The sequence below is a fragment of the Anas acuta genome, chromosome 11, assembly GCF_963932015.1.
Source record: "Anas acuta chromosome 11, bAnaAcu1.1, whole genome shotgun sequence".
In the NCBI taxonomy this organism is placed as follows: Eukaryota; Metazoa; Chordata; class Aves; order Anseriformes; family Anatidae; genus Anas; species Anas acuta.
The window spans coordinates 18832623-18852357 of NC_088989.1; the positions used below are offsets into that span (position 1 = coordinate 18832623).

At 36.4% G+C, this 19735-nt stretch overlaps 1 protein-coding gene across 6 annotated transcripts in view; it reads left to right on the forward strand.

Moving 5' to 3' along the window:
- HDAC11 (histone deacetylase 11) overlaps nt 1-19054 on the forward strand; it is a 28395-nt gene extending 9341 nt beyond the window's left edge. For 2 of the 6 annotated variants that reach the window (XM_068694226.1, XM_068694228.1), the window contains exons 4-10: nt 680-796; nt 5872-5914; nt 7451-7527; nt 9234-9296; nt 11493-11589; nt 14481-14659; nt 17112-19054. In XM_068694226.1, the coding sequence (XP_068550327.1) occupies nt 680-796; nt 5872-5914; nt 7451-7527; nt 9234-9296; nt 11493-11589; nt 14481-14659; nt 17112-17270 (735 nt within the window). In that variant the 3' untranslated portion in view covers nt 17271-19054. Of the gene's footprint in view, nt 1-679; nt 797-5871; nt 5915-7450; nt 7528-9233; nt 9297-11492; nt 11590-14443; nt 14660-15797 lie in introns of all 6 variants that reach the window. The other 4 variants (XM_068694231.1, XM_068694229.1, XM_068694227.1 and 1 more) reach the window with 4 other exon arrangements.
- The last annotated feature ends 681 nt before the right edge of the window (nt 19055-19735 follow it).

The following is a 19735-nucleotide window of genomic DNA, read 5'->3' on the forward strand; positions in this document are numbered from 1 at the left end:
TAAAAATCCTCAACTGTCAATAGAAAGCTTTGTTTATTCCTTACCGACACCATTTATGGGTTTCTTGCAATCACTTAACCTGCAGGAGGATAGTTGTTGATTTGAGTCTTCCTTGCTTCTGCTTCTTCCCACTGAGATTATTATTTTTTTGAATTCAAGTGTTTAAATGCTGATCTTTTATGATGACCTTTCAGATTTGTGATAAAAAATATGTATATTTTATCCAAATGTGGCCTCTTGCAATTCCATTTTAGAATGCCAGGATTGACTTGGTTTGTTATGTTGTGCTTGTTTTAAAGCTGAAATATAATAATACTGAAAGCAGTATTTTATCAAGCATTAGAAAGCAACTAAAGCACTTTGATTAAAAGATATTATGATACCTGAATATAAATGATAAATATTATAAATTTACAAATGAACTGTTGAGAAATACCACCTGTTTACCTCCAAAAAGTAATGTTCTGTAGTTAAAGCATTGATAATTATGAAGTCAAAGGACCTTTTCTGAATACCAGAAAACTGAAATAGTCACATGATTGTCTTCTTTTAAAATTGAATGATTCTTCATTCTGTCGTTTGTAGATAGGTAACTTAATAAATAGCAATTGCTGAGATATGTAAATGTCATCATGAAGACAGGCTACATTAATTGGAACTTTTTTTTCCCACCTTGTAGTGGTCATTTGTTGTGGCTACCATCACAGAAATACCACCGGTTCTCTTCCTTCCCAACTTCCTTGTTCAGAGAAAAGTTTTGAAACCTCTGCGAACCCAGACAGGAGGAACAATAATGGTAAGGTGTTCTTGATTGACTTTTTATCCTATTTATGTAAACCAGTGAGTTATAAAGCTTTATATAATGCAAAGCCTTGAACCCTGAAGTCCTGCAGACGGAAGCGAGTTAGTGTACAGTGAGCAAAGTTTGGTGCCTGTTGGCAAATACCAAGGTGAAGGGCAAACCTGATCTTATAGTCTGTAGTGTTCAGAGGCAGTTGTAAGGGGCAGCCTGTGCAAGCCACGATAGAGATGGCAGGACTTACAGCAAATACAGAAACTGAATAGCTTTGAACTGTGCTCAAATTCTAGGAATGGGAGGCTTCAAAAATAATCAGGTAGAAGGTGTTTTTAAAGCACATGCTTACCTAATGGCTGTGGTTTGGTTACTGTAGGTACTAGGTAAGCATTTACATTTAGAAATCACATCATGCTTGGTTTTGAATAGTTAGTGTCTATTTTTAATTAATAAAGTTACTCTTTCTTTTGTTGTAGATACTGTGTAAGCAGCTCAGCTGAACTGGGGTGAGATGTGGCCTGTTTTCACCTTAACAGATTTGTTTTCTGATTAGTTAAATGAGTGCTCTGGGGAGAAGAGCTGTGTGTCACCAGACACTTAATTTTGCCAGAGAACTCCCATTAGAGGTGTTGAAGAAGTACGAAGAACAAAAACAATTAATAGTTGAAACCAGGAATGAGTTATTTAAACCACGTATTGAGGAAAAGATGCCTTAATAAGTTTAAATCTCTAACTAATGGAATCCTTTCTGCCCTTTATTCATTACTTGTCAGTGTAGATCTAGAGTTCAGAAACTGTACAGCATGGTGCCAGGAGATGTTAACTGCCCCAGCCTCCGTTCACAGGCACTGAGCTGTAACAGTTACATAAATGGAGAACAAATAATCTAATCTGAAATCCATAATATTATGATACAAATGGATTTTTGCTGCCTTTTAGCTACCATTTCTGAAGGCAGCTGTTTTTGGTTGCATGTGGAAAGGACAGAAGCAGATACTGCTTTTTCCTGTATCTCTTTGAAGCCAGTTACCGAAGAACATTATTCTGTGGGTTGGCAAACCTTTCAGAATATGTTTATGCCAGATAGGAGAATACAATTTATTGCAACCACTAGATATTAAAGGTGAGCAAGACTGGGAAGCTATAATAGAATGATAAAGTTAACAGCATTATTTTCAGAAATAGGCTATTGGGTAGCTTCCTGTTTCTGTCGACTGTAATATAGGTACTCAGTAATCCAACTGTGCACTCAAACTGAGGTTTCATATTTTTAAATGTTTACATACTTGAATGTATCAAGAATTCATTAAAGACATCAATAATACGATAAGCTTTTCTACGATTACTGCAAAAAAAGACAATGCAACATGGTATTCAGAAACAGTTAAAATACTGGATTTGAGAGACCAGTGTGAGAGAACGATGCAAGGGAATCTAAAAGGTTGATGAAGCAATTTTCCCAAGTATTTGGTGAGGCTTGTGAGATTAACAGTTACTGCTCTCATTTGTGTCTAAGTTGATCTGGGAACTATTTAGTTTGAGTCCTCCTGGGTGAAATGATAGAGAGCCAACTATAATCAGATTTTTAAGGTAATATTATATATATTGCTTTTCTGTTGTATTTGCATGTCTTAATTGTAGAACAACTTAAGGTAGAATGATCGGGGGAAAAAATAGCCATTTATTTAGATATTTTAGTGTTCTGTTAAATCTGCAGCTGAACTGCTTGATTTGCAAGTGTATATCTAAAAGTGACTGGAGGCTTTTATTCTCTGTACCTTCTCAGATTTCAAAGCTTATTGGGCATGCTGTGAATTAGGCAAATAAACTTGCAGCGCAGTTGACAACAATATACAATTATGTGTATTTTTGTGGAGGAGCAAGAGTTACTTAAATTGAAAAAATGTTATGTTTTGCTTAATGCTAATGCTAATGAAAATACTAACTAGAAAAATGTTGAGCATGTATTTGTATTTCTTCCATATCTTGTTGCTACCTTTAGAAGTTTTTTAATCCCAGAAGAAGTCAGTGGAGCCATGGTAGTGTCCTCAAGAAATGCTGTATCAGCAGTAGCCTGAATTGCTTGTAGTAAAATATCTTATCCTGGGCATTTATGCAGAAATGTTGTCATAAGGGAATGAACCTCATGTAGACAGTATCAAGTGGGATTTGGTGTATTTATGAATGTATTCTCAAGCAAGCTAGGTTTCTGATGCCAAAGTGTGTAACATAAGGACTCCAATTATTTTTCTGTAATATTTTTTATTGACCTGAGCTTTGGAAACATGGCATATGTAGCTAAGGGTTTATCTAATTGTTCTTGAAGGCATGCACTTTATTATTTTTATTTATTTATTTATTTTAAGTTGGTGGGCTTCAGACACAAAGCCAGTGGAAGCTTTGGTCTGTTGTTCTGGATGCATAAGAGGGTATATAACTTTCTGAAAAATAGGAAATATCTCTGGGAGGAGGAGATGGTTGCGGAGTTTGGTTTTAATTTAGATTCATGAGTGGGAAGCAGATTTATTTTAAAATAAGTTGTATATGTCTTGCCCATGTTTGGCCACTGTCCAGCTGTTGTTGTTCTTGCCTCTTAAAATCCATATCCTAATTCTGCTTTAATGGTCTTCCTTTGCTCAGTCTTCTTGGATGTACATGTTATTTAACGTCAAAGTGAGGTAAAGAAGTAATGTGAAAGAGTTTGTACAGCATAGCAGCATCAGATACATTTTTCTGGAGCCTTGAAAGCCTGCATAAGCAGGAGAAAAACAGAAAACTACTGAAAGTGTTGTGTAATAAACTTTTGGGTTTATTGCACCATGGGAGGTGAGGTAGCAAAGTACAGCTTCCTCTAACAGGTGTTAACTGGTGAAAGTGAGATGTAGGAAGTTGAATACAGCGCATCCCTTACTGCAAGCCAGCATCAAGTCACTGGAATATTGTTTTCCTGGTAATTTACCAGGAGCTGGTAGAGAGCACTAAACCGTTTTTGCTGATATCTGTGTAGTCAGCTTTCTTTCAGTGGAGTTGGTGGTGAGTTCTGGGGCAGTTTTATTTATCTTTTAAGCCTTATGTTATGGATTGGCTAGTAGTAGAGAGGGGAAAAAAGATAGCTTTCTGGATTCACGTGATTAATGCAGTCCAAGGTGTTTAAAAGTTTTTGGTCCTCACTCAGAGGAAAAAGCTTCCTTCCGTCTCCATTTAGTCCTTCAGTCTCACTTCAGATTCCTGCGCAGTACTCTTCTGTGTTGTGTTGCTGACCACAGTCAGTAATGGTCATCGAGATGAGTCTGCTTTGCAAAAACCTGTCTGAGCAGGAATGTGCAGCGTCCTCCTTTACTGGTCATGCTGTCTGTCTTTGGGGGGCAGTGGTTATAGGGGGTGACAGAAGTGGTGGTAGTGAAAAGTAATAGGGAAGAGTGCAGAGTTTGCTAAGATACTACCTTTGATATTTCTCAAGGGTCTGGACGTTCCCTCTGGTCCTATCACTGGTTACCTGTGAGAAGAGGCTGACCCCAGCTCCCCACCCCTTCCTTTCAGGCAGTTGCAGAGAGCAATGAGGTCTCCCTGAGCCTCCTCTTCAGACTAAACACTCCCAGTGCCCTCAGCCGCTCCTCACAGGACTTGTGTTCCGATCCTTCACCAGCTTTGTAGCCCTTCTCTGGACATGCTCCAGGGCCTCGATGTCCTTCTGGTAGTGCGGGGCCCAGAGCTGAACACAGCACTCGAGGTGCGGCCTCACCAGTGCGGAGTACAGGGGGACAATCACTTCCCTAGCCCTGCTGGCTGCGCTATTCCTGATACAAGCCAGGATGCTCTTGGCCACCTGGGCCACATTCAGGCAAGTGTCGACCAGCACCCCCATGTACTTGAAAAGCAGTTTTGATTCACAAGACAGTAAATTTGTACGGTACAAGTCAGAAGTATAGACAATCTTCTGCTGTGCTCGATGGTCCTGTTTATCATGAAAATTCCTGTTGTTTTTGTTCTTTTTAATGATTTTAAACAATATAGGAAGATTGGTTGTTCATGAACAATCCCTAGGAAGTATGCTAAATAACAGATAATGTGCTTTCCCTGTAACTTAATTGGCATTATGGTTCAGAAACTATAGTCTTTCTCAAGATCTAATTTAGGATGGCATGTTCTTAGTAGGATAATATTTACCAACCAAGTTTCCCTAATACGAAACTAGAATTGTTCAAATACTAGTGATGGATAATTCTCAACTGTCCAAACTTCCTTGCATGTATGATATGCAATATATACTATTATTTTCCATAATTATGGAACAAATGATGTTCCTTTTTTATTATAGCTAGTAATATATTCTTTTTAACTTATTTTAACCTGTAGATAAATGCTTGCTTCAGTCTTCCTAGCCAGAATAAGTCAGTTGTTTTTCCTTTTTTTTTTTTTTTTTTGGAAAATGTAATTTAAGCCTTGATTATCTTTTCTTTGTTAATATTTTCCCTTCCTTCAATGTCCTTTGACTTTATAGGAGTGTAACAGGCACAGTTTCTTTTTTTATTGAAAGGCAAAAGATTAGTAATGTTCTATACTGTACTTGTTACATTACTTAAAAAAAAAAAAAAAACACATAGCCACAGGACACTTCATACTGTGGCATTTTTGTGTCCCCACCCACAGCTGAAGCTATGTTGATCTCTATTTTCAAGATTTGGAGCTGAAGTTCCTCCTATTTCTTACATGAGCAGGAAGGATATTAGGAGGTTCTTGCTCTCTCTTATTCCTACCAATACTTGTACTTTCACTTTTTAGTTTGACTGCTAGGGGTCAGTGTTCGTCTCCTCAAAGCGCAGTTTTAAATCTGTTTGACTGCCAGAGAATGAAATACAGATGTGATATCCAATATTTTTTCAACTAATTAATGCTGAGAACAGTTTAGTATGGTTCGTATTCAGAACTCTGATTCAGAATGACCTGCGTTGGTAAAAACATGTGAAAACTCAACAGGCATGTTAGAATGTCAAGAGCTGCATTTGGGGTAGGAGCAGACAGCGCTAAACATTTGCATCATTCATTCATCAAGTTCTTACTGTAATTTTCTTAAGGCAGGAAAACTTGCTGTTGATAGAGGCTGGGCAATCAATGTGGGTAAGTACAAATGTAATGCATTAAGTGATACCTAAAACTACATTTAAAATCGTTATTTTCATTTAGTGTGATGTGTATTCTGTTTATAATAACAAAGTGACTGGGTTGTGTTTAATTTTAAATTAACTTTAAAGGAAAAAATGGTGAAAGTCCTAGTGGATTTTTTATTCGCTATCACCCATGTTGCAACTTTACAACTAAATGAAAATTATTTTAGAAAGCAATAACTGGGTAAAGATATGATACATACCTACATAGGGAAAAGTGTTTGGCTTGTAGTGATGAGGAAAAGAAAAGGGTAAAGATGTCCAGATCAGATGTAAATATTTCAATAAAACCTTCCATTAAATTATACAACAGTTCTCCTAGACATGATCAGCCAATTTATTTATATAACACCAAATCGAGCGATTGGCTGATGTTCATGAGAGTTGACTCTAACCAATACAGCCCTATTTTAGGCTGTGCAGTTCTTCCTGGAAAAGACTTAAATGAATAAATTATGAAGAATGTAGTGAATATAAATCTGCTCTCTTGCTCATGTTAAAATAGCAATGTAAAACCAGTAGTAAGCTATTGAAATAATATTTTGTCATGTAAGACTTAGCTTGTCATTTTCACACAGCTCATCAGTTACGGGATTTTCCATTATTTCTTACCCATACTTGATATTTCTGAAGGCAATAAATTCTGCACCTGTGCAGCTTTCCTGTGTTTTTTTTAAAGCAAATTTCTGCCTTGAAATCGAAGATTTGCTGTGTAACATGTCTAATATTAAACTTATTTTTATTCCCCTTTTAGTAGCAAATAATTCTTTAAGATGTAATCATCAGAAAAATAAATATCCAATATTAAAAATTAAATACGTTTAAAAAAAAAATCTTTCATTTCCTGACATATAAGAGGGAGTGTTAATTTTTTTTTTTTTTGCCTAGATATTTGTAGTGGGTTTCTTGGTTAAAATGTTCTGGGTTAATATATAAAAGTATGTGTTTTGGGAGGAGCAAGACGAAGTACTTCTTGTTATACGTAGTATACATCTTTGTTTTAAAGATCAGTTCTTAAAGTTTCCTTCTGGCTTGACTGTTTGTGTAAATAAATAGAAATATGATGGCATGTGCAAATGCTGATAAAGCCATAGTTCTTAGGTATTTTTTGACCCAGCATTCAGCATGGGAAAAGGACACATGGAAAGTTCTTTGCATTTGCCCATAATGTTAATTGGCTTCATTAGCAGTATGTCTTGTTGTGTGGGCACTACCTCACGTGTGTGTTTCTCAGTCCCTGCTAGGTAAAAGGGACAATGGCCTTCAAACTGGGCACCTGCTGATCCTTTGCGTGGTGGCCTGATAGGTGCTACAAGACATGTACAGAAACCCTAGGAGGTGTCTTGTGGTGCTAGGCTGGGTATTGACAACTCTAGGCAAGATTTTTCCTAAAGGAGAAAAAACACCCGATGTGATCTGTCTCTTTGTAAAGACCATGCATGTTTCCTAGTATCCAGCTTTTCACCTCTTCCACTTTTTTTATGTTTAGGAGGTGGCTTTCATCACTGTTCAAGTGACAAAGGTGGAGGGTTTTGTGCATATGCTGATATCACACTGGCTATTAAGGTAAGAAATATTCTTAAAATTGTATTTACTACTGCTAATGCAAATGGAAAAAAATCTCCACGTTAATTAATGAGAAATCTCTAACATCTTAATCAGAGAAAATATAAACTAGAGATGGATAGGAATAGGAAAATGTTATGATACTTAACGTTTCAGAACACAGTGCATATGCAGCTATTGTTAAGTGGAAGGAAGAATTGCAGGGGTTGCAGGATCTTGAATATATGTAAATACAAACCACTACAATTGCATTAATAATCCTGAAGAAAAAAAAAACTACCACTAGCAACAAAAAAACACACTCAAACCAGATTTTTTAATAGCCTCAGCGTTAATTATTTCAGCCTTGTGGTTGAACCTGCAAATTCAATGAGTTTCAGTGACTACAATAAAGACTTTGCAGAGACAGAAATCCTTTCTGAATCAAGCTGTGCTGTACAGCCCTCAGAGTAGTTCAAATTCATGAATAAAAACGTGGATGTCTCCGAAATAATCACTGAATGTGAATGAATTCATGTGCTATTTAGCTGTTGAAAGGCTGAAGCAAGAGCTTTCTGCAATTAGAGCTTATTTTTATCAAGTGTACTATGGTATATTTGTATACTGGAATATTTATAAAATATCAGTAATAATCAAAACATAAAAAAGCCCTAATGACTGCAGCACACTAAATGACATAACACCCTAATTTCTGTACACTGTAATTTGCAGAAAGTAATCCAGTGTTCTGTTTTCTCTAGCCTTAAAATACAGATTGAGAAATTATAGCGGACGACAGTTTGTACAAAATCTTTGTTTTGTACCATGTCTGTATTAAAAGATAGGAATTTGGAAAAGTTAAGATGTAAAGAATTATTTTTTTTCTTCACAGACATGGAATAACAAATGAGTTTTACTAGCTTAAAAAGTGACTTTAATGTATACAGTCCCTGCTGTGGCTTTTTTAAAATGGTGCATTTTACACAATCAGATGCCATCAGAATGGCGTGTCTCCTATTCAGCTGATAAGCCTTGTGTGTGCCATCATTTGTGTCTCAGGAAAATGGCTCCTCACCATTTGGGGGCCTACACAGCTATTGCTTCACCCTGTCCCAACCCACAGTTGTTGCTGTGCCTTTCTCCATGCTGTTACTGGTTCCATTCCTGCCTCTGAGAGCACCAATGCCACAAATAGCTTCATGGTCCCTAGTTGGATCTGTCCTTTTTGTTTGGCTGGTGTGAAGAGACATACCACCTATGCTTGCATAGAGCCAGCACTGCTATATCAGCATTTACTTATTTTCCTGGACTTTAATGTGTTATTCGGTGCCACTGGGCTTAAGCCCAATGCGGAACCTCCTTCGTAAAATACTGTGTAATGCTGTATGTCCTTGATCCTGCATTGTCTGATACCTTTTGTGAGAAAGAGGATATAAATATAAAGCTTTTTCTGCCCTTTCTCCGCCAACATTTCCTACAGATAGGTAAATACCTGCACAGATAGCTGTTCATGCATTTCATACCATGGAAATGTATAGTTTTTAATATGTTATCACAAAGAAATATGTGAAATAATTAATCTTTTGTAATCAATTTTTTTGGAGTCATTTGGAATACATGCCGTTGAAGCCAAAACTATAACACACTGTGCAAACTTCAAGTCCTCTGTTAATCTGTCACCTACATTTATAACTATCTCTTCATCTTTTCTTTGCTCACATATCCAGTTCTTATTTGAGAGAGTACCAGGGGTGTCCAAAGCCACAATTATCGATCTGGATGCTCACCAGGTGAGTAACTTACCTGTATTCAGTACTGCATATGTTTTGCTAGAAGTACAATTGTGTGATAAAGACCACTTTTCTTATAGTAGCATAAAATGTCAATTCACAGAACACAAAGTTAAACATGGACAATGGAGGTTGTTAACAGTTGAGTTGTTTAATTATCTTATGTTCCAATGGGCTGATGAACCAGTTCAATAAAATTAAACTGAGTTGTAGCTCCATCGTGTGGCTAGATGTAAATTTATTTTTGAGTTGCATGTTGATCTGTAGCATATAGTCTGAAGAGTAGTTCAGTATCCCAGAAGAAACTGAAACTTCTTAAAATGGAATTACGGGTAGTTCAGCTGCTTGATTGTTGCTGCAGCCTTTGCAGGAGATGAATTTTACCTTCAGTGTTTAATAGAAAGATTGACTTCAAGTTAATGAAGTAAAAAATAAATCTCTACAACTGATAGAGTGATTTTCTGTATGTACTGAGAACAAACGTTCTCTTTAGTAGGATTTTCAAAAAAAAAATCCTAAAAGGAAGGAAATATCATTTTTAGAAAAGCAGTTAATGTGCTAAAATTGTCCAATCTAAAGCACTGAAGATATTTTAGTATGTGTAAATAAATAGCTTATGAAGTGGTTCCATTGCAGTGAAGAAGCCTAAGGGCTTCAGAAGCATTCCATCTTCTGTCATTTCTCTTATCTGCAAGTTAAGGCATCTAAAATTGCCAGGAAACAAAGGCATAATTCATGCAGCAAAAAATGTTTTGCATTTCTGATTCTCTGGGCACCTCTGTCAGGTTGTAGATGTTGTTGTTTCTTGTGTTCTTTAAAAGATTTCTAGTATACTTACTGGCTGTCAGGTGTCATACTACTGACCTTGACTGACACCCTAAATCACCCCTTACTGTAATTGTTTCCTTTCTTTTGGGATTAAGAGGTATGTGAAGTAGTAGCTCAGCAGATCCTTTTGAAGTACACAGACATCACCAAATATTGAGTGTCCCAGTTCTTGGTGCATTTGAGTTTCACCTTTCTGAAGAAAATGGTTGACCAGGAGGCTCTTGTACTCCTAAATGTTTCTGTGAGTACCAAAGGTGCTGAAGAAATATGTAGGAGATGCAGTTTTATAGCCTAAAAAAATGCGATGGATTATTCTAATGCTTCCAGTTCCCCTTTTTCATGTGCATTGACTAGCTTTAGCCCTTTGTTTCTGCATTTTGTGATTGTTGTTTCCAGGGGAGGAAGTCAAAGCAGAAGTATAGCTTAACTATTTGCTGGAAGGTTTGCAAAATTAACATAAGTGATGTGCCCGAAGTACTGAAGATATTTCTGGATTCTGTTTCTATAGTTTAAATGAAATCACTCTAATAATGTAGTGGTCAGGTCCTATATGATACTTTTATCAAAATCAATGTATCTTGGGGATTGCTGTGAAGAGATATTGTACTTGTTGAAAAAAATCTAAATGAGAACCAAAAGAATACTATTTAAATTCAGAGATGGGGATGGTGGGAAGTACTCAAAATCTGAATTTTCTCTTGATAACACTGCTGTTCCAGCTCCAAGTACAGAGTACGGCACTGTATGGGCTGCTGCCGGGAAAGTTAACATTCCAGCCAGACCCAGTACAGCATCCAGCTTTCCACCCAATACAATATTTTTGTAGGGAATTTACGGTGATAATAAAATGTTAAACAATTAAGTTGGGTATTCAGTGTTTCTAATTTTTCCAATGACTACTTATCTCACCAACACGTGAGTTATCAGAAGAACTGCAGTCTGATCTTTTATCCTTGTACTAGGATGTCAGTATCCTTGCATCAGAATCCATTCTGAATGCTGAAAGTGACATTTCATACAATTGGAAAGGTATCTGTTCTGCAGTCCTGGCCATGGTTGCTATTATGATGCTGATGAAAACAATTAGGTTTTAATTTTCACTTATTTTTCTTGTATGTGCAATGAGATCTATAATTACCTTCACAGAGACACTAGGATGCTGATTTTGATAATACCTGCAGCTTTCGGACTGATACTGTCAAAGCCCACAAGGCTCTATACCTCAAAATAACCTTGAAGACTATAAATAAGGAAATGCCACTGGAGTTTTAAATGTTTGGCCTTTGTAGTCTTAATTACCTTAGAATTTGCAGATTATGTAGTTCTGTATGAGTGTGGTAGAAAGAACTAACTCTGGATTTCCTTTAGGGAAACGGCCATGAGAGGGATTTCATGGATGATCAGAGAGTATATATTATGGATGCGTACAATAGATATATTTATCCAGGGGATGGATTTGCTAAACGTAAGTATAATTAAAATTCATATTCCAGAATGTGAAAGAATTACTTTAATACTGAACTTTTTTTCATTTACTAAGAAGTCTCCTCGCAAGTATGTTAATGAGATTTATTTTTTTTAAGTTCACATTGAACATACCACTTTTAGTGATTTTCTGATATATCACAATAGTGTTAATTCTGTAGCTTTCCCTCACTTCTAGAATGAAGTGTCTTCCTTCGTTTCTGGGATGAATTTCTGGAACACAAGGTGTGGGCATTGTATGGACAAAAAAAAAAAGGCATAAGCATCCCTTTATTCACATATCAAATTGTAACATTTCTAATGGATGAATTAAGACCAAAACAAAGCCCTTGTTAGGAAATTTGAAATACCAAATGTTAGGGGCCCGGGAGGTGAATCTGGTGTTTGCCCTTTGTTTCTCAGTTATTCCTTCAATGTGTTTTTCTGAGTTCTTTGCTTTTATGCATAGTGTCCATTAAAATTGGTAGCAAATTAAATTCACTGTAGCGTAGATGCACGTTGTATAGTCCTACATAGCAATTCAGTTACTGTTTCTTACTTCCATATGCTTGAAATCATTTTCTGCCTAAACTCAGAGGGCTTTGGGGGTTAGGCCTTATCATCGAGGCAGATTGTGCTTTCAAAGCTGCTGAAATGATGGGATTGCTACAAATTTTATTGGAGCTTTTTTTTTCCTGGGGGGAAAAAACTGTTGAGCCACATCTGTGACAGTCAGAAAAGTTACTGCCTAAAGAGTCTCTCTGTGCCTGTTGCTCTGTACCCTATATTTGAGCTGCACAGAATGTTTCTTCTGTGTTTCTCCTGATGACCTGGGACTTCTCAGATGCCAGCTGTCCCAGGTGCAGGCCTACTCTGGCAGCAGTACTGTTAGAATGGATCCTAGTTTGATTCAATTCTCAGCCCTCTCTTGTGAAGATGGCAGTACTACCACTCCCTTTCTGCAGATGAAGCATGAGGTGCCAAAAGCTGTGGCCAGAGGCACATGAAGACGTAATTCCTTGTAGTTAGAATAAAGGTACCTAAATAAGAATTCACTAAATTCTTTACAAATTATCATGCTAGATGGCTGGTTGAAAACAAAATCAGAGAGGGAGCCTTTTGAAGGGAGATAAACATGTGACCTGAGAGTTTGAGTCCTTAGTGGAAACCCTTAGCTGCTCTGTCTCTCTGGATCTCTTACTTGTGATCTCCCCCCTTTATTAGAGAAGTCTATTCTGTACATTTTTCTCTACTTCATTAAGGGAAAAAAAAAAGACTGACGCTGCCTAATGCTTAGCTCTAAGGATCATCATGCTGTTTCCCTGAAAACAAATGTTTTAGAATTGCACAGGAACTTAGGAAGAAGATAAATGTGAAAAAAGACTATTTCCATGAACAGTGGGCATAGAGGACTGACAACCTAAACTCAAAATTCAGGCCTTCAAAAAGCATTGCTGGTGGTTAGGGTGTCATTTTACCTGTGCTCAAAGCTGCAGAATTTTATTCACAAATTAGCAAGAAATGGATGAAAGGGTATGAAATGCAAAGAGGTGTTGGTTCTAGCCTCTAGGTCCATCTCTGTAAATCGGTAGTCACTCTGATCTGGGTAACAACTAATCAGTGTAATTATTTTTCTTTTTTTTTGTGTGTTGGAGATGAAGTCAAGATAACTGCAGCAGTATGGAATCTTATTCCCGTTTGTCTCAAATTTATGGTTTTATTGGAATGACACTTGTTTGTTCCCTATTCTAATGCATTTACCTCCTTCGTAAAGTTCTCTCCAGCTAGTGGAATCTTCGCCTCGAAGAGCCTCTAGGTGCTGGTCAGAACAGGACAACTTTGCAGACTTTTATAAACACTTACAGAACAATAAGAGAAGAATTCAGGAGAAATAAATTATGGAAACTAATGTTTGCAGTAAAAATACTGGAAAGAAAAATAATGTTTTGCTAATGTTGAACAAGGAAAGCAGGGAAATACTACCCGGCAATCACTGGGACAAATAAGTGTCATTGTGTGTTGAATTCCTCCATGCACACTTGGTGGGTTCTGAATCCACACTTAAGATTTAGAGCTCCAAATCATTTAAGTCAAGGCATAGGATATGCTGAGGTGGAGGTTGTATCTTGAAACACTTTTGACATAATTTGATTAATTCATATTTAGCGTTACACATGACTGCCTAAAGGCATGGAAAGCTAGGCTTTATGACCTTGGACTTCTTTCCTCTTCTGCCTTCTCAACCCTTCTTTTCTACTTCTAATGCTTTCCTAGAAGCATTGCAAATAATTTGATTTAAATTAAGAATAGATATTTGCTCCTTCTATTAGGATTATAAGGTAAGAACATCAAATTGGAAATGCTTAGGGCAAAGCTAAATCTTGTTATGCAGAAAGCAGTTCACGTACATTCATGATACCTTGCTGTTAAGTTTTCAGTGTTGAGATAAATATCACTGAGACAAATTAAGATGTTTTATTTTTATCTTGTGGTGTTTTTTTTTCCAGCTGTTTTTCTGCAAAAACAATTCAGTGTTCTCTTATGCTCTATTCAGATTAATTAAATGATTTTTTGAAATGATTTCTTTGCTGATTGGTAAATGGATTTGTATGTTGGTCACTTTTCAGTAACATTTTCCACTTGTGCTTTAGAGATTTTTTTTTTCCTGCATTGAGTTCTGTCTTCAATGGAATTTTTTCAAGGTCACCGAACTTGCATTTGCTGCAAAAACAAGTAGCTGAATAATGTTCTTTAATTAAAGATTCTGTGAAAATGTAGTGTATTTACAAAATTTCTCGAAATGTCTTTTTTCATCACTTACGTAATGAAGTCTTGCTTTTTTTTTTTTTCCAAAGCAATCCTTTGTTTGCTCAGTAACACAAACTTTTTTAGGTGCCATAAAACGCAAGGTGGAATTAGAGTGGGGTACAGAGGACACAGAATATCTGCAGAAGGTACATACTCACGTGGAAGGAGCGTTAAATGAACTAAAACCTGACATCATTGTTTATAATGCTGGGACTGACATTCTGGATGGTGATCCATTGGGAGGACTTGCTATTTCACCTCAGGTTTGTATAATACTAAAACACATACAGACTCTCACTCTGCAATTAATACTGAAGGCGCTCCTGAGAGTGCATTACTTGTGGCAATTTGTTAGATGAAAGCAAGACACATACCTCACAGTAAAACCAAAATGTTTTTCTGTTACAGGTGCATCTCCATTGCTCTTTTACCGTATGCTTTCAGTTGTCTTTTTCTGGCTCTAAATATTTCTGTTGTCATGTGCCTGTTTAAGTATGATATATTTTTCTCTCAAAAATTTTCTCTCTAAAATATACCAATTTTGAACAGGCAGATAATGTTCAGAGGGGTGTTCACAGTGCACCTAGCTCTTATTTTTCTTGTGGTTCTGCTCCTGCATCTGCTTCTTTCTCTTTGTCTCTTTTCCCCTCATATAGCACATTTGACACCTTTGTCACCTGCCCCTAGTATGTATCTTACAAGTAACTTCCTCTGTGGCACTTCTGTTTTTTTGAACTCTTCTGGTGTCTTCCAGGTCTAGCAGTTTGTGCAGCCTGTCTGTGCTCTTAAGAAACGAACGTTTTTTCCTCTTTCACCACTCATTTCTCTCCAACTATCACTCTGTTTTTCAGTTCAGTTTAACTGTACTTCCCAATCTAGTTTCAGATTTAATTTTTATTTGTTCTGTGTAGCTGCATAGAGGCCTTCACCTTCCTGAGATAGTGACAGATAGGCACTTTTGTCAAAAAAGAAAGACAGCTCATCCTCCTCAGACAGCATATCAAATCTGTCCTGTTTTTATATTTGTTTTTTTTTTTTTACTGTCTACTGGTTCAATACAGGAAAAAATGCTTTATTGATTTGTGAGCTCTCAGAATCCTTTCTAATCGAGCCGTCATTCGATCTGTTCTGTTTTGCAATGCTTTAGTTTTCAAAAGCTCTTCTACAGAGCTCTAGTTCTGTACTGGTTTTCATTGCCTTTCTGATACAATTCCTCATTCTTCTTGTCTGTCACTGAGCAGCCTGTCCTTGCTTGCTTTCTGACTTCTTGCAAAATCCCTGATGGGTTGGGGTGGAGGAACTTGGGAACTGGTTGGAATCACCAGGTATTGTTTCTGTGACTGTATAAAGGCCTCTCTGGATGAGAAAAGAAGAGCTGAGAGGCTTGGACTTGTTTTTCAGATTGGAGAGGATACTGCCTGAGGTGTAGGATCTCGTGTGGTGGAATGGAGCTTTTTGGGAAGCAGTGGCCATCAAGAGAAATGGAAGCTGGTGCTACATAAGAAATACTTAGATGTGCCCTTTCACATTTCTGACAGGGTGGAACAGTGTTAATCATCAAGAACAATGAGTTGCTGTAGCCTGTTGTATGCCATATAGAAGAAGAAAGATATAAGATGTAGGGAGGAGGGAAAAGAAGGGTAAATGATCCTTCCAGTCATGAGCAGAGATGAAAGGCAGTGTGTCATTTCTCTTTGCAACCACTGGTTCAGGTGCCTTCTTTTCTCCCTGATCTAGTTGGCTTAGGGAGTGGATGACTTGTTTCACCACGTTTGAAATCCCAGTCTATTGGAAATGCTAAAAATGAAGGCATTGACCCTTGAAAGTTCATTTCTTCGAGGCTCATGAGTCCAGTCATCAGTTGTGGATATTTTTTGTGTTTTTAAAGTCTTGCTATAGTGCCAATTATACACAAAGTATGCCTCCAAGCTATTGCCAGAAAACGTGATATGTAGCAGGTAAGTCCCTCTTAACTTTGTAAATTACAAGTGTGGCAGGCTGTCATTTTCAGTTGATTATTTTTTTTCTGGTAACAAGCTGACTGTGGGAGTAAGCCCATGTCTTTTTCCCTCAGTTTTTCCAGGATCAGCCACTAGAGATCTTGGAGGAGAAATGAGGCATTCTGGTTCCCCTGAATAGTGACTGCTTCCAGTTCTTGTGTGGGATAGTATTTGCTGATTCCAGTGATGGTTCCCAGGGGATGTACAGCTTGTTCTAGAATTCTGTTATTTCCTTTAAGGATCTGTTCCTAATATAATTCTTTAGTTTCCTTTGTCTTGATTTTCTGTTATTAGCCCTTACTCCTACTCTACTCTTTTGCAGAGTTGTCAAACTGTACAGAAACTATTACTGGTGCATGGTTTTACAAAATATTTTTCAGCTACATTTGCATATTATTCATTTCCATTTGTTTGTGGTCAATTCATTTAAAACTTATATTTACTGGGCAGGAATTCTTACAGGAATTTACAGTAGGCAACTTCAATATATTGTATCCTCAAAAACCAAGACAAAGATGTTGTATTTGTTGTTTGTCAAAGGATTTTGCACGTGAAGTTTCTAACAGGGCTTATTTTTTTTGTTCCCAATATAAAATGTAGGGCTTAATTGCTGATTAAGCATCCCATACTGCAAATCCATAAACAACAGACTGTCTGTTAGAACTAAAACATCATATTTGTATCACTTTTTTCTGTAACTGTTGTAAACATGCAGGGAATTGTGAAGAGAGATGAAGTTGTATTCAAGGCTGCCAGAAGCCGCAGAATCCCGATCCTGATGGTGACATCTGGAGGCTACCAGAAGAGGACAGCACGGATTATTGCTGATTCTATCCTCAATTTGCACAACCTGGGGCTTATTGATAAAGAATGAGCGGCCAGTGAAGCTGAAAATCCCAAGGTAGAAAAGATGATTAGGGACTCCATTACAGACTTAACCAACTTGTCACTGTAATAATAAGTTACTAAATTTTAGGAAAAAAAATACTGTTTTAGGAGCAGGAAGTCTTCGCATCATTATCACGGTTAATATAAGAAATTCAGAAAGGACTCAGCTTGCCTTTCAAATAATGTATCACAGATAACACACGGTTGCAGATTAACTCTGTTTAACATCTGAAACTATCTTGAGCAAAGGCAACAAATCCTTTTGAGCTAATTTAGACATGTACTCAAGGGGACCTTATTTCAGCGCATAATACTACTGTAGAAAGCTTTAATTGCTTCTTATTGTTATAGGTACTCTATTATATAGAAAGAACTATGCAGTTGTTATCCAAAGACTGTCCCAGACCTATTTCACACGATATGGTTCTGACAGTGGTGGGAGTAATCTGGACTAAATGTATTGACATTTTTCTTAAATACTGCATGTGTGTGTTCTGCACAGTCTTCAAGTGTCGATTTAACACTAGCGTGCAATACTATGGAAAACAGTTCAGTTGCTTGGCTTTTAAGCCACAGCCTATTAGAATGGAAGTTCATTAATTTGTATTTTATTCTTATTGATGATAGTGACTTGATAGTACTTTTAAACAGATCAAGAAGTAGAAGATGAAGTATCTTTGGCTTCTTATGCAAATGAGTGGTAAGGGCTCAGCATTAAGTCTGATTTTTGCCTCTCAAAATGAGGCCTGCATATAAAAAGCAATAGTTACTATGCATCGTAAATCAGACTTAAAAAAAAAAAAAAAAAAACAAACACTACTATAAAACTAAAACTAATATTAGAGTTCTGAGAATTCTAGAAGAAAACATGTATAAATACAGAATACCTTTTGTTATCACATCGTGTATGTGACTGCAGATTCTTGTCCTGTATAAAAAATTAGGAGTAAATTTTGTTTTTTTTTTTCCCCCAACTAGTGCTTTTTAGTTGCTTGAAGATTAGTGGTAGTCGTAGCTGCAGTTGCAGTAACCAAATTGTTTATATTTAAATAAAATACTGTGAAATTTCTACATTAAGCTAATTTAATAACCGTATATGAGAGCTTCTAGGAGGTACTGCAATTTGAGAGCAAAATAATGTATTCAGAAGCAAATTTGGTACATTAACTCTAAAGATTGTTTTATTTAAGTTGGTATACTTTGCATTAAGTACTGTTTGTAGCATTGGGTCATAAATGTACTAAAGTGTATATTTTGCAAGAGCTTTTTTTAACTTCCAAGTATTTACTGATTTGTAGTACAAGTTTAATGTATTTCTGTGAAGGGACACCAATATTTTCCTTGTAGTGGAATCAGTATGTAAGTTATTTGAGGAATGTTTAATTCTAATCAGAATACTTACCTCAGTTGTTATTTTTCGATTTATGGGGTTTGTTAATTGTAAGAACTTGCACACTTGCTATAAATATCTGCTTTAAAACAGAATTGGCATATTGCACTAATATTGAGTTGCAACACTGTTATTAAAAGGCACTTTTAAATTTCTTACTATATGGGTGGTCAATGTACAACTAATGTTGAGATTATTTTTTCTATAATGTCTGTGTTACTGAAGGATGTTGCTATTCTTTCATATAATTTTTATAAAATTATAAACTACGTTTCTATGAACTAAACCCCTGTAATAGTACCATATGGTCTTTTCCCAAATACATTGTGTTTGTGTTTGTTTGTTTTTCCTCAGTGGAGATTAAAATCATGTTGAATATTGCTGATTGACTTCCTTTACTTTGCACGTATTTTTGCTGTCAAAAATGTTGAATGGAACACTAATAGACAGGAAGATACATTTTTTTCATAATTAAAATGTAGCTAAAACTGCAGCGAGTCTTAGAGGTGGATAATTCAGTGTTCCTCAACAGTGGAGGACTTCTGAGTTAATGTGTTCACCTCATAAAGTGACCTCGGGAGTTTGGTATCCAAACACACTTTAACAACTCATCAAGAGGTGTTAATTTGGAATTAGAAAGCAACTTTATATTCTATTGCTTATATTATAACTCCTATTTTAATTATTTTGTTACAGGTATTGAACTGTAAACTAAGATTCTGTTAAGACTGAAACACTTCTTTTAGTCCTTTTTTCTGAAATTATTGATTTCAGAAAAATTCAAAATATTTATTTCAAGTTATTGAAATAAATATTTGCAGAAGAACCTATTAGCTTTCAAAGACTTGTGTAAAACTTACGGTCATTAAATAACTGTCGTGGCTGCATTTTGTTTGGCAAATGCAACACATTCATACTTTTTAATTTTTCAATTTAGTGTAATACTAGATTTGTCAGAAGCAGAAGATGAATTCCCACATGTTAAGAAGCTATACCAAGACAAATGTCAACAGTTCCTTAAAAAGAATTGATGAAACTGTTTCTAAGTTGAATTTATACTT